Here is a 14,497-nt window from a genome sequence, read left to right as displayed (position 1 = left end):
AAATACATTGTTTTAAAAAGCATTCAACTTACAAAAATAGTTAAAGTGCATTAAGAAGGCTTCTTTAAAATACATTTAGCATTTCTCCCCATTTTAAAAAAGAATTCAAGTTTTATTTGGTTTCTTGCAGGCGAACACCCTACCTGGATCTTCTCTCAGTCTGCCTCCATCCCACATGTACGGCAATAGGCTGAATCCAAATTCAGCCATGGCAGCACTTATAGCTCAGTCTGAAAGCAGCCAAGCAGGTAAGCTTCCTCTGCCGATGCAAATGTGCAGCTTCACAGAACTCCTTGTTTTTAAAAAGGTTGTTAAATTGTATTTCTGATTCCTGTTCAACTTTTGGTTATTAAATGTCGGTACAAAGTTGTTCTGTGTTGGAAGTAAATTCTCGGTTCTGTGGAACAGCTCGGGTTTTCTTCCCCCTTTTTTTCCCTTGGTGTGTGAAATGTAAATGTTTAAGCAGAGCCATCAGCAGGCAGGAATGCACCAGTGTCTCTTGTGACTCCTGTGATTGATGCGCTCAGTTCCCAGCTCTTTGCAGCCGGAGTGACACAGCTCTGGGTTTTGTCGTGAATAGTTGAAACCTTTATTTGCATAATTCATGAAATTGCATTACATACAAGTTCGTGTGAAAGAGATCCCGTTAGAGAACTTGTGCAGCATTTAATAATCTTGTGAATATTTACCGATTGGCATTTGGTACCGGGGGCTCTCCGCTGCGGTTTTAATGAGCCGCTGGCTTTGCTTTGTTTCATTCCCTCCGTAAGGATTTGTTGACATGTCGTAGTAGTCATGCCTGTTTGGGGGAAGGGAATGAGTTTAGCAGTTTACCAAGAATGGATCAGTCATGTCTTTGCCCTGCAAGGGGTCGGAGGTCGCTTGACTCAGAATAGGGGGAGGGCAACCTTGAAGGGGGCAGATAGGGTTATTTTATTGAGAGGCCATAGGGAAAATAACCCTTTTGAGTCCTTCCAAGCAAAACGTTTTCGTATATTTAATGAGGCCTTTTTTGTTTGTTTTACTACCTTTTTAGCAAGGGGCTTTCCTATGCTTTGCTTATAAATAGGAATTAGTGAATTATACGCTTTCATAAAGTTTTCAGTAAATTTGCAGAATAATGTGTGCTTGTTAGATGGCAACAGTAAGTTTAATACGTTATATATTTTATGAGTTGTTTTGGGATGCAAAGTGTTAAAAAATACAGAGCATCAGGATTTGCTGTGATAAGCATACAGATTAGCTGTCCACAGCTGTGATTCATTACTTTCACCGTACAAATTAAAAGTGGCTGAGGGGAGGGTACTGCAAATGCAAACCACGCTTCTGTGCTGTAAAACTGAAAGGAATGAAAGAAGTGAACATAATCCATGGCCTGGTACAGCCTCAGAAATGTGTAAGGACAACACCTTACATGCTACAGTTCAGCAATCTTAAACTAGTTACTTATTCACTCTTCAGCAGTAACTACAGATAGAAGTTGAGATTGAAGGTATTTTAAAAATATCTACGTCAGATATTAAAACTCTTATCTAAGAAAAGGCGATTTATCAGCTGTGAAATATTTACACTGCAGATCAAGATCTTGGAGATAACAGCCGAATCCTTGTTGGCAGAGGAGGATCACCCAGAGGAAGTCTCTCACCACGGTAAGTGTTATTTACATTGGAGAGTGCAAGCAGAGGAAATGTTTTAAGATTTGCAAACTTCACTGTCTTTTTACCAGCAATACCAAAGTGGTTTAAAAGCATATATATATATAAAAATATAAACAAAAGTGTATAAATACATGTATTTTTGTATTTATATATCCTTCTAAGAAATCCCTAATACATCCAGAGAGCTAAAATTGTGCTGAAGTTTACTTTTGTATCAACTGAAATTAGGTTTACAAATTAAGGTTTGTAGGTAAGTTAGTTTACTCCCTTACTTAAGAAATGGAGTCTTGCTTTAGAGGGATTTATCTATCATTTAATCCATATGTACCACTTATCTCCTCAGATTTGTTACCACAATCCTTGTTTAGTAATATTTGCCAAAATTCCAGAATCCCATATACTTAACAATGATCACAAGAATAAGAAATGTTAAATATCAGTAAAAATTCCAAGCAAATATTTTCTTCCTTTTCCTTCACAACTTCAAAATTTGTAGCAATTTTCTGTAGAAAAAAAGTATTTTTTTGTTCTGCTGCAATTCACAGTTGCTAGAAAACTTTGAGATAAGAATTCTGATGAAATTGTATATGTTATTTTGTTTTAAAATATTTGCTGATAAAATTCCAATATTGTGTTTTAAATATTTTAGTAATATTTTCTGTATATTTTAAGCAAATCTTTGTTTGAGAGGGCTTTATTTTCCGTACTGGATCCGAGTTAGATTTTATGGTGTTATTACCGTGTTTTTTACTTAGGGACTAACCATGAAAAGTATCTATCTGAAAAATAGATTTATCCTGAAAAAAAATTTAGGATAGCTAAAGAAATGCCAGTTACACAGAAATAGCATTATAATAATGAATTTTATTGCTATAGCATGTGTTTATTATGGTAATTTATAACAAATATTTCCAAATTAGGTAATTTAATGTACATGCCTTGCATTGTTGATCTTGTATTATATTCCTTAATTAATCCAAAGGCATCTTGTTGGATGGGATGAGATTATCCATTATAATACTTAGGTGTTACCACCTAGTCATGAACTTGTTTTTAAGTTTTCCAGTATGTGTTGCTTCTAAAATAATAAATAGAGAATTTACAAATTAGATGGTATTCTTAGCATAAATATGTATACTCATATTAGCATATAAATTGATCTGTACAGACAAGGAATTTCAGAGAATTTTGCAAAGGGAAATGCTCAACAATTAGGAAATTACAGAACTTTTGATTTTATATTAAGTAGTCCTCTTATGCCTACATGTTGTGGTAATTACAAGTTTTAATGCCTTCTTAGTTAATATGCAAAGACCTGATCTTTGCATGATTTGCATCGGTCGTAGCTGTGTTCAGTCTGTCTTCTGGTCAAATACTTGGGAAGGTAAACTTTTAAAATACGATGCTTCTACATAGTGTGTCTGTTCAGGGTATATGCAGTGCAGTACTTGCAGCATGGTAAGATACCAACTGGTTGTGATGGGGATGCTAAAGAAATACTGGATGATACAAAGGCCACCTCAGTCCACAACTGAAAAGCTTCCTGCAGTGTACGGAAGCTGTAGCACTTTGCAAAGAGGAGAGAGATTTTGCTTGGCAGAGTTGTTCAAAAACAAGCCAAAAAGGGTGGGGGAGGTGGGGGTGGTGTGAGAGAAAGCAAGGGGGAGAAATCAGTGCTGTAGTAACAGAATTGAAAGATGGAAAAATTTAGTCTGAAATACCTAGCACGGAAAAAATTTGGAAAACCTACTCATTCAGTTAAGTTCACTAGTCAGCGAATTTCACCCCTTTGCGTGACAAAAGAGGTTACACGTACGTCGAGGTTCTAAAATGTGCAGGTAACTCCCCACCTTCCCCGCTTTAGTAAATAAGTAACTGTGGCTACCTGGTTGCTTAAAATATGGTTTATGGTTTATATGGTGAATAAAAAGCTAACTTAAAAAAATCTGCTCTCTGGAAACTTAGCAACTCCAAATGTTAACCTGCTTTATCTATTAAAATTATTTAGCTGCAAGTTCTGACTCTGTTCTCTTTGAAGCTTATGAGATACATAAATAACACAGTACTCCAAAAGGACCATGTGATTTTCAGCGAGTTGCTTAAAATAAAAACACTTGCAGAACATTTGTTTGCTGTTGATGACGCAGCTGATTGCAGCTCTTCGGAGAAGACATATGTGACTCATGAGCTTGTATGGTCATTTCCAATTCATATTGTTATATCTTTGTACCCCAATATAACCACAGCGTTTGATGTTTAAGCTGTCGTATTTTAACTTTTAATACATATATGAGAAATATAAATATACCTGGTATATGTGAGCTGTTTCCATTTTGCAAAGGAATTGCTGCTTTTCCCAAGGTAGCAATTAAACTTTTTTTTACCTCATACTTAACCTTAGATTTAAAAAAGTGTTATGTAATGCTTGCAGTGAAATCTGTATGCATGCTTATATCTAAATGAAGTATTGCTTCTAATTAATGCTCTATAGTATGGATAACTGTACCAAACTTAATCAAAAGCAATTGTGAAAGCAGGCAAGCTGTGAAACAGGGTTCTCATCTCCATGGCAGGATTGGACCAGTCCACACAGCACATTTATAATCCTCTTGGAAATTCTGATCAAATACTGTTTGGAATAAGGATTCAACCCTAGTTTGCAGGAGCCCTATCCTGTCTAAAGGATGAACAGTTGGAAGAGGAGAGATTGAGTAATGTTGCAATACACAGAGATCTAGATTTTAATATTTTTTATCCTTCCCTTCTACAGACTTCCAGTGAAGGATTGCAGAGGTTATACCATCATGTACTGCTTTGTTTCTGCCTTTTCAAAATTGATAGGAAGCAGTCCGAAGCCCAACAAGAACTTTGTTGGTGATTTATAATTCAAAAGGCAGAATCTGTTAGGGCACCATTATGTGCTGCTCAGGAACATGCAGAAAGAGAGAGAAGTTTCTGGAGGAGTTGTTCAGTGGTTTTATGTATTTGTTTTCTGGGGTTTTTTGTTTTGTTTTGTTTTTTTAAAGTGGGTTGTTGTGAAGTGTAAGTTTAGTACCTCTGTGTAGAATGTTTCTGCATAAACTTTCCTTCTTACTGCTTCAGCACATCGTGTAAACAGTGCATTTTAAGACTGCTTTTGCTGTCTCTGTGCTGAACTGTTACATGCTGTTGATTTGTCATCTCTTGTCAAAAAACACTACTTTGGTTATCCATTCATCAGGGCTTTTTGTTTTAACAAGTCCTTTACTCTCTTCCTGTATGCAAAAGAGGAACTATTTATAAATACTTAACAGAGCTCTTAAGTCACCTTTTCTCGTAAAAATCGCTTTGCTCTCAACAGTCATTAGGTAGCTAATGTGCTGTGACCACTGCTTATTACTGTAATCATAATTAACACACTGATTTCCTCAGTTCTCTGTGTTGTCCTGTACTGGGACTGTGGTGGTCTTGTTGGTAGGTTTGCACTAGGGGTGGAACAATACCTCTGTGATCCCATGATGGCACTAACTGCATGCAGTAATAACTAGTATCTGAGAATCTGAGCTCACTGGAATTGAATAAAACCACGCCCCAGCCCTTTCCCCCCACCTAGCAGCCAACAACAAAACCAAGAACCAGCTTTTAGTGGGCTTTGGTGTTGGTCCTGTAGGAGGAATAGGACCTTGCATACACGAGACCAGAAACCTGAGTCAGAAATACACTGAACATCTGCCTTTGCTCACAAGTTAAATTGTGCCCCATCCTACGCAAAAGAAGCCTTCTCCTAGGGCCTGAGAGAGGTAGCCAGCTTTCTTTGTGCTGAATATTTAATTTTCTCCTGAATGAGAAAAGACATGTGGCAAGGGGATTATTCTTAGAACTGTGTGTGTTCATGAGCAAAAAAGGAGGTGTATTAAGTGTTCACAGTACAGGCAGCGAATAACTTCTAATTCTTGTGAAATAATACTTTTATGTAGTCCTTCAAAAATCCAGATTTACATGACTGTTTTTAGAACAAGTTAGTCAGTGGAATTATATATAGCCTTTCTATGTGATGATTTTAATAAATGGGTTTTATTTTTCCCAGTTATCTCAGGGAAAGGTTTGAAGTTCAGTGTGGGTTGTTTTTTTTGCCCCCGAAGTCAGTGTCCTGTGTATCCATATTATAATGGTTTCCTGCTGTAGAAGTGTGTGTTGTATAATTTAATTCGATGCTGTTTGTCAGTTACTGTCTTGTTAGTCTGTATGCAAGAAGAGGTTATGTGCTTTCTCAGTATAAATTCTCACACTGTAATAATATGTCTTTCTTTTATTAAAGCCCTGGCAGTGAGAACCAGGAGTTCTTAGTGATTTTGATGAATTAACTTAGTCTTGGAGGCATAAGATACGTAGGTGCTAAGAGCTGATATAAGATACGAAATTTCAACAGCCTTTTTCTAATACATTTCCTTTCATCCTTTTCTTTAAACAATAAATTGCAATATTTTCAACAGATCCCCTGTGAGCAGCTTGCAGATTCGCTATGATCAGTCAGGGAACGGTTGTGGGGAAAATTTGCCCCCAGTAGCAGCCAGCATAGAACAGCTTCTCGAGAGGCAGTGGAGTGAAGGACAACAGTTTTTATTAGAGCAAGGCACCCCCAGTGACAGTAAGTACTCACAATATGTTTATTATGACTTTTGTCAGTTGTTACTCAGAACTGCTATTCTGTGCTTGTCCAAGAATTTTAATAAAATTTATTTTCTGCTGTGAATTGAAATATGACTGTGGTGTACAATTGTACCATAGTTCTTAGTGCATGGCATCAGTAGATTACAAAAGACTTCTCTGTAATTATCTGTATTTTTATAATGGGGAAATTATGTCATGCAAGAGGAAGTAACTTGCAGGTCCAGTTGCAGAGTTCGGGAAAGAATTCTGAACTCTTAGATCCACTACTGTAAATATTCTAGTACAGTTCGCCATTTTTCTTTATACTGTGTGATATAAATTGGCATTATAATTTTTTATTGTTCTATTTTTTATTTTTAAATCTGGCTTTTCTACTTCTATTGCTGTCTGAAAAGAAAATATTTACAAATGTTAGGCAGATGTCCTACTGGGTTTTCATGTCTTTATTATGTTCTGCCTTTCTTGTGAGTTCCTAAAGCAAGCAAATTATTATTTTCTCAAGTTATGTTTAATAGGGTGGAATAGTCCAAGAATGAACATGTTAAAAGCAAAAGTGATCAGTAGATCACGTGGATCTCCGTATTCAGCAATGTATCAGTATCAAAGACAATCACTGAATATATTAAAAAATATTATTTTATTCCAGGTTATGGTCTGTGTTATATTTTATTGAACACATGATTCTTCTCATTGGTAGTGTAAAGACGTATCTAGTTAGTATTTTTATGAATGGTATCCTGACAAAAATGCTAATTGTGAGGAAATTCATGCAGGGATAATCCTTTAAACATGATAGCTGGAGGACAGGTTTAGCTAAGTCTTATTGCATCTCATTTGAGCTCACTGAGGGTTCCTTTGTATGTTCTTGAAGAGAAGGGATAAAAGCTAAATCCTTGGGAAATGACCAGATGTGCCTATACCAGTAGACTTATGTCTGTAGTAGCTCCAGAGGTCACGTTAAACAAATACAATTTAGAATTAAAAAAAAAAAAAAAAAAAAAAAAAAAAAAAAGGAAAGAAAATAAAAAAAAGGAGGCTATTCCTGTGGCTTTACAGTCTTACAGTCACACTCTAGTACTGGTTGGGAAATCCAAGTTCTGAAACTAAATGGGAGTTTGAGAAAAGTGTGCTTGGTAAAAATCAGGTCAGTGGAGAAGGTGATGCCCTCGTTATGGAAACGCGGGGGGTAAAGTGCGGTGCTCACAGAGTGCTCCCTGCTGGGGGATTCCGAGATCGCCGCTCGCAGCTCCCGCCAAGGTGTGCTGGGACAACTTCACCTCGGAGGACTTCTGGTTTTTTCATTGTTCCTATTCATTTATGATTCACTGGACAAGTCATTAAATCAGAAAAACTCCCTTTTCGTGAACTGGGTTATTTTTCTATAAACGTTGTTGGTTGCCTATGCTGTTAGTTGAATATGAGAATATTCTTGTCTGTCTTCTCTGTTTTATAAGGTTTGCAATTCCTAATACTGCAGCTGAGCTGGATTTATCCCAGCTATGCAGTTAACCTGTGCTACTAAAATACTACTAGTTTCATATTCTGATCTGGGGCTAAGCTATCACATACTGCTGTTTGCTTAAAATGTGTGCTGGCCCTAATGATGCTACTCTATCAGTATGTAAGCCAGGGTGTAGAGGTATTCCAAAATTACTACCACAACACATTGTGAACTTTTTTCTGCAATTTAAATTATTCAAAATGAATCTTAAATCTTTCCACTAAACTTCAGACATCTGTAATAATTTTATATTTTCACATATATGCTAGTCTTAATGTAATGCAGAATTTAAAGCTGAATGACGGTGTTATTTGTGGTTGTGGAATGTAATGTATGCATTTTTATCTTAGTTTTAGGAATGCTTAAATCATTACACCAACTTCAAGTTGAAAATAGGCGGTTGGAAGAACAGATAAAGAATCTGACTGCAAAGAAGGAGCGACTGCAGCTTCTCAATGCACAGCTTTCGGTGCCCTTTCCAACAATAACTTCAAACCCCAGCCCTTCTCATCAAGTACATGCCTTTCCAGTACAAGCACGTAAGTAGAGGGGATTATTAAAGTGTCAAAGTAATTTGAACATGTATTTATATGAAATATCTATTTCATCCATGCATGCCGTTGATGAGATGAATATAAATGTAGGATGAATACAGACCAAGTATTTGCTGATGTGTTAAATGTTTAAACATCTATTGGTTTATTTTTCTGAACTGTTACTACTTGTTTCAGTGCAGTTTCTCTTTTACTTCAGTTTGGAGCACATCTGTTTGAATCTATTGATTCACCAATTACTTAGTTAATATTCTACTATTCAGCAATTTCTGCTATTCAGCAATGATTTTAAAGTTGACTTTACATTTTCTATGTTTAGCTTTGTCATAATCTTGAAATAATTATTCTGAATCTTTTTACATGTTCCAGAAGTTTAACCACTGTGTGTTTTTTGAAATAATTACTTTAGCACCTAGCACTGATTCCTTGAACAGCAGTAAAAGCCCTCATCTGGGAAACAGTTTTTTACCGGACAATTCTCTTCCTGTATTAAATCAGGTAATTTTTATTTCATTCTTCTAAACCTAAACTTGTTACAAGTTAACTCATCCCAGTCCTTGCATTGTGGTGTTAGGTGAAATTTTATGCAGCTGAGGGGGCTTTGTTGTTTGTTTTGACACCAGGAGATAACCTCCAGCGGACAAAGCACCAGCAGTTCATCAGCGCTTTCCACTCCACCACCTGCTGGGCAGAGTCCGGCCCAGCAAGGCTCGGGAGTCCCCGGAGTTCAGCAGGTCAATGGTGTGACAGTGGGGGCACTGGCTAGTGGTATGCAGACTGTAACCTCCACCATTCCTGCAGTGCCGGCTGTGGGTGGAATAATTGGAGCACTGCCAGCCAGCCAGCTGGCAATCAATGGAATTGTAGGGGCTTTAAATGGGGTAATTCAGACCCCAGCAACAATATCACAGAACCCTTCTCTCACTCATGCAACCGTGCCACCCAATGCAACACATCCTCTGCCAACCACACTAAATAACAGGTAAGAATTTGTTGATTTTATGTTTTTCCTCATAGTGCCTACTGTTCTTTGGGTTAGCTGGGGTTTTTTGTCTTACTCCAAATACATTGTTTATTCCTTCTCCTGTAATTGTCAAAGTAACTTCTACTCCTGGCCTGTGATTGAAAGTGAGGAGGCATTTAATGGAAGCACAAATAGTCAAATTAAAGAAAAGATGTTTTCTCTAGAGCTTTTGGGAATCCTAGTGAATTCCTGTTTTTTAATCAAGTCACATTCCAAAACAAATGTAATTATGTAAATGTGCTTCAGCTCCTTTTTTTAGTTCAGAAAACAATATTCTTAGTCCTGCCAGTTTTTCTTACAGGATTAAAGGAGCACTGGAAAAACTACCATTTGTTGCAGTAAGAAGGGGGGAGGGGGAGAAGGGTAATATGGTCATGTAATTCAAGATGTAATAGGCATAACTAACCAGAGTTGTAATACAGTTCATGGTTTTCAGTTGCCCGCACTGACTTCAAACCCAACAAAATTAGCTTTTCAAGCAATGTTCTTATAAAAAGATTCATTTGTGAGTATTCCTAACAGTCTTTCACCAAAGCCAGGTACCCTCAGTAGCATAAACTGCTGCTGCTTGAGCTGCAAAGCAAATGGGTAACAAAAGGAGACAGCTGCTTTCTGGGAGGAGGAATGGACTTCTTGGTCTGGAAGTATTTTGGGATAGAGCAGAGACTGGGCCAACTCTTTCTCCCTGCTCCCCTTCCCCACACTCCTTGTCCTGTCCTTCCCTTAGGAAGGAGAACTACAGTTCTATGTAGAAAGAAGTGCCTGTAAATAGGGAGTGGATTACTTGTCTTTAAGTAGAGTTTATTTTTGGAGATTATGGTGGATTATCCATCAAAAAAGACATATGAGATTGTAAATGATGCAAGGGATCCCTAATTTCCTAGCTTCTTTTTCCAGTTTCTTTGCTTCCTGTTGGCTTGGCAGCTCCTGAATATTTGTGTACTGTATCATTGTGTGGTATTGCTTCAGTAGGCTCATAAAATCTGATACTTTCAGCTCTATCCTGTTGTTTGCATGTGTCGTTACATTTTTCCTGAGGAGCCTGTATTTTTCATAGTTTATATCCTTTGTGAACATGAAGTTTCATAGGATAAACAAAAGACATTTTGTTCCTGAAAAGTTTTTGTCTTTCTTGAGGATCAGAGGTTTGTGAGAACCACAAAAATTTTGCATTCTCTCCCCAAAAGTGTGAGAAAGAGTGAGAAATACTAGACAAGATCAATCATATTAACCAGTTGCATGCTGCTTCCACTTTCAGGTACTGCCAGAATATATCAGTTATGCTAAATATCAGTCACGCCACTGTTTTCTCAAATGATTTTGTTTATACACAGATGATTTGTTTCTCTTTGTATTGCAGAAGTTCATTTGTTTCTTTTCAAATATCCATTTTAAGTGCTGTAACTCTTCATTGTGTAGCCCAGTAGTAGAATGTTCAAATTCATGCAAAATACTGTAGCCAGTATCCTGTTTTTAAGCTTTCATTCTAACCTTTAGCAGAGTCTGGAATACTCCCTATTTTCTGCTACAACAAGCTTATGCGGTGCAAGTCTGTCAGCACGTCCACTTCTCTGTTTCTATAATGGCATGATCTCTTTCTGCACTGCTTCCTCAATAATACTAATTTAAAATTAATGTTTATATTAAATTTAAAAGTGCATTTTCCATGCAGTTCTCTGCTTTATTTGAGCTTATCCACATTATTTCCCAGGCACTCTTCCTTCTGAGGTGTTTCACAATTAACCTCATTTTCTGTGACTTTTCAGTATTTCTGGCTGTATGTTTAGAAGTGAAAAGTTCCATAATGTTAGTGCTAATACGATTCTGATAATGACATGTGCATTCCTCATTGGCCCATTACAAATGCTATAGTGAAATACATGAAAAAACATTTTTTGTTATGGGAACTAAATTGCAAAGAGGCTCTGGGATGATTTTGAAGGAAGGAAAAAAAATAGACAAAAAATACTTTCTACTGGTTGAAATTTTTGGTTCTGGAACTCTATGGGACACCTGCCAGGCTGGAGTTTGGTGCTGCTTCAGTGACAATTGGTTGACTATTTCTTTAATGTTAAATTTCCCAGGGTACCCCTGCTCTTTGAATTGCCCTGGTGGGAAGGTTGTATGGTACCAAGCACAGGCAGGCTCAAAGGTTTGGTGCTGTGGTGATGTGAGCTCTCTGACCCTGGTTGGACTGTGTGCTGCCGGCAGGGTTGGAGGTGGTTTAAATCAGTATTAGCAACATGTCGGAAAGCTACATGAGAATTCAGCCCTGCTTTCTAACTTCAGGGTATTGTCCTATAATTTTAAAAGACTTGCCAGATGTTCCTGGAAATTCCTTGTTACAGTAACATCCCCAGCTTCAGAATCTGTTCCAACAGTTTAACGTGAAAAATAGGGAGAGTGTTCACCAACACATGAAGAATCTGTATGCATGTTGTCCTTATATGAACACTCTTAACTGTGGCGCACAAGGTGAGAAAACACTGATTTGCACACTGTTGGAGAGTTTTAAGTTGTAGGTAAAAGAACCCACATACATTTGGCAGAGGAAAATACTTGATCCTTTTCTGGGAAAAAAGATGGCTTAGTGCAGATTGCCAGCAAGTGGGAGATTAAGTGATTCGAGGAAAGAGATAGGATTGTTTCTTTACATTCTCGCAGCCAGAGAAGAGTGTAGGATGGAGAGTTTCAGACTGATCATGTACCTTTTAATGAGAAGCTAGAAAGGATTGAATTTACATTCCGGGCTGATCTGGTTTAAAGAAAGCTCTGTGAAAGCTGGCTCGGTGAAATCCAGTGAACTGTCTCTTCTGGGAAGCTTGGGAGCCACAGCATTTTGTCCTCTGCAGTTCAGTTTTGTTTCTAGACACTGAGATCTCAGCTGCTGACTGAGGGTATTTTCTTTCAAGTGCCAATGCAGAGCAAGAGAGGCAGGCAGAGTGATTAAAGAGAAGGGAGAACAACAGCAGAAAAAAGAAGTGCAAAGGTAAAACATGATCTGGGAAAAAGAAAGAATGGGATAAAAGAATGAACAAAAACAGCAGAGAAGATTCATTCCAGTATAGAAGAATACAGAAAAAGTGAGGTAAAAAAAAGGAGAAGGAAATAATAGTAATATTAGTCAGAATACTGTGGGAAGTAAGTGTGAAAGGCTTTACCTAAATCCAGGTAAAAGCATTTTCCTTTTCCTCACCCACCAAACAGTTCATCTTGTCACAGGAGTTCAGGTCAGTTAAGCAGGACCTGCCTTTCACAAAGCTGTGCTGGCTGGGCCTTATCCCCTGATTGTCCTGCACATATGATAGCACTCAAGAGGATCTACTGCATGACCCTCCCTGGCACCAAGGTCAAACTGCCAAGGCCTGATGCTGAGATCCTCCTTCCAGCCCTTCTTCTAGACAGGCACCACATTTGCTATCTTGTAGTCAGCTGGGATCTCGAGATCCCAGTCAGCCAGAGCTGCTGGAAAATGGTTGAAAGTGTCTCTGTGTGCACTTCCATCGGCTCCCTCAGTAACCTTGGGTGGATTCCATCCAACCCCATAAACTTACAATTGGCACAGGCTTCCTTTTCCTGGTAGGAAATCATAAGAGCGGAGGTGTGTCCCATAGTGCTGAGACCTTGCAACAAAGTATGAGACAAAGTTTATAGGTGGCTTGTCCTATCCCACTAGGAGAGAATGGTGGTGCTTTGGGTACCTTCATATTGGCTAGTTAATACAAAGTCAGATTAGAGCAGAGTTGGGCTACACTTTGCTGGCTGCTTTAAAAATGCAAGTTAAATATTATGCCCTGAGGAGCTACATGATTGTAGGCTAATGATGTGGATTTGTGACTGATTTAGGTGAGTAATTCCTTACTACCAATCCCAACAAGCAATCCTGTGCACACCTTCTTACTAGAACTTCTGCATCACACAGCGACCTCATCTACATTAATAGAGAATCTATCAGTGTCTTCTGTATTGGTTAAAGCTCAGTTCCCACAGGTTGCAGCCCATTGTGAAAGACCCAGTATGAGGGGAGGGGACAGAAGTTGTACAGTTGAAAGGGAAATACTTAGGTTTATCTTGCTGTTGAAAAATTATCATGAAACAACACCTTAATATTTTAATGGGTGTTTAAAACCAGTAAAAGCTAAGACTGTACTGAAAGAGGAAATCCAGCTGTCTTCCTGGTCTTATATTCCCAGCACACCCTTGTTCATGCTGTTGGTCTTGCAGTAAACTGGTATACTGGTATATTCTTCAGTAAACTGAAGAAACTCTTTATTTACAGCCTAGTTGTCAGCTGGATCTATTCCCTGCACAGTTACCTAAATATTTGCAGACAGTTTTATGTAGGTATGTCAGCAGAGTCTGGGAGTGAAGTAGTTGGAGCAGAGGCAGCTACATTCCGTGGCAGCATCCCTTGGCCCTTTGCAAGGCTGAAGGTGTTTGCTGAATTACAGACAAGGTGTGGGCTATAAGAGTGGTTTGAATGACACAAAAGATGGGAATTAAAAGGAAACCAGGGTAAAGTAAATGCTTGGTAACTAGGTGTTAAAGTTCATTAAGAGTTGTCTTGTAATATAAAATCTGGCCTTTCTGTATAAAGTGTTTGAAAAGTACTTTAAAATTTTAATTATTATCTGAGTTTCAAATAACGTCCATGGAGTAGACATGTTACAGGCAAGATGTTGCGGTTGCTCAGCATAAATGAGACTTGGGGATGGTGTCAGATATTGCAAGTGGCCAGTTGGACAATATTTGCAGTATGAAATCAAATGCTAAATAGGGTCTGTCTGTTTATATACATTTTTTTTTCAATGGAAAGCTGAAGTAAGAAGTTCCCATACTTCCATATAAACCACAGTATTACCCTGTCAAACCCTACAGTGCCTCGGGACTAGGATTGCTTTCTGACCAACAGAGACAACTATTACTCCATCAACAGCACCAGCAATTTCAGCAATTACTAAGTACCCAGCAACTCACATCAGTAAGTTTTTCAGTTAATTATGATTTATTCCTCTGTTGTATATTAAGGCATGGTTAAACTCCTCAGCTTAATATAAATGGTAGTAATGCATTCTATTCTACTTGATATTAAAGGCTTTGATAATATTTT

General features: G+C 38.0%; 1 protein-coding gene across 3 annotated transcripts in view; it reads left to right on the top strand.

The window, feature by feature from the left end:
- MLLT10 (MLLT10 histone lysine methyltransferase DOT1L cofactor) overlaps window positions 1-14,497 on the top strand; it is a 124,049-nt gene that overhangs the window by 104,978 nt on the left and 4,574 nt on the right. For all 3 annotated transcript variants that reach the window (XM_053934963.1, XM_053934954.1, XM_053934944.1), the window contains 7 exons: window positions 131-248; window positions 1,577-1,649; window positions 6,131-6,285; window positions 8,160-8,348; window positions 8,773-8,861; window positions 8,987-9,345; window positions 14,266-14,368. In XM_053934963.1, the coding sequence (XP_053790938.1) occupies window positions 131-248; window positions 1,577-1,649; window positions 6,131-6,285; window positions 8,160-8,348; window positions 8,773-8,861; window positions 8,987-9,345; window positions 14,266-14,368 (1,086 nt within the window). The remainder of the gene's footprint in view (window positions 1-130; window positions 249-1,576; window positions 1,650-6,130; window positions 6,286-8,159; window positions 8,349-8,772; window positions 8,862-8,986; window positions 9,346-14,265; window positions 14,369-14,497) is intronic.

The sequence above is a fragment of the Vidua chalybeata genome, chromosome 1, assembly GCF_026979565.1.
Source record: "Vidua chalybeata isolate OUT-0048 chromosome 1, bVidCha1 merged haplotype, whole genome shotgun sequence".
NCBI lineage: Eukaryota > Metazoa > Chordata > Aves > Passeriformes > Viduidae > Vidua > Vidua chalybeata.
This window is presented reverse-complemented; position numbering and strand designations above follow the sequence as displayed.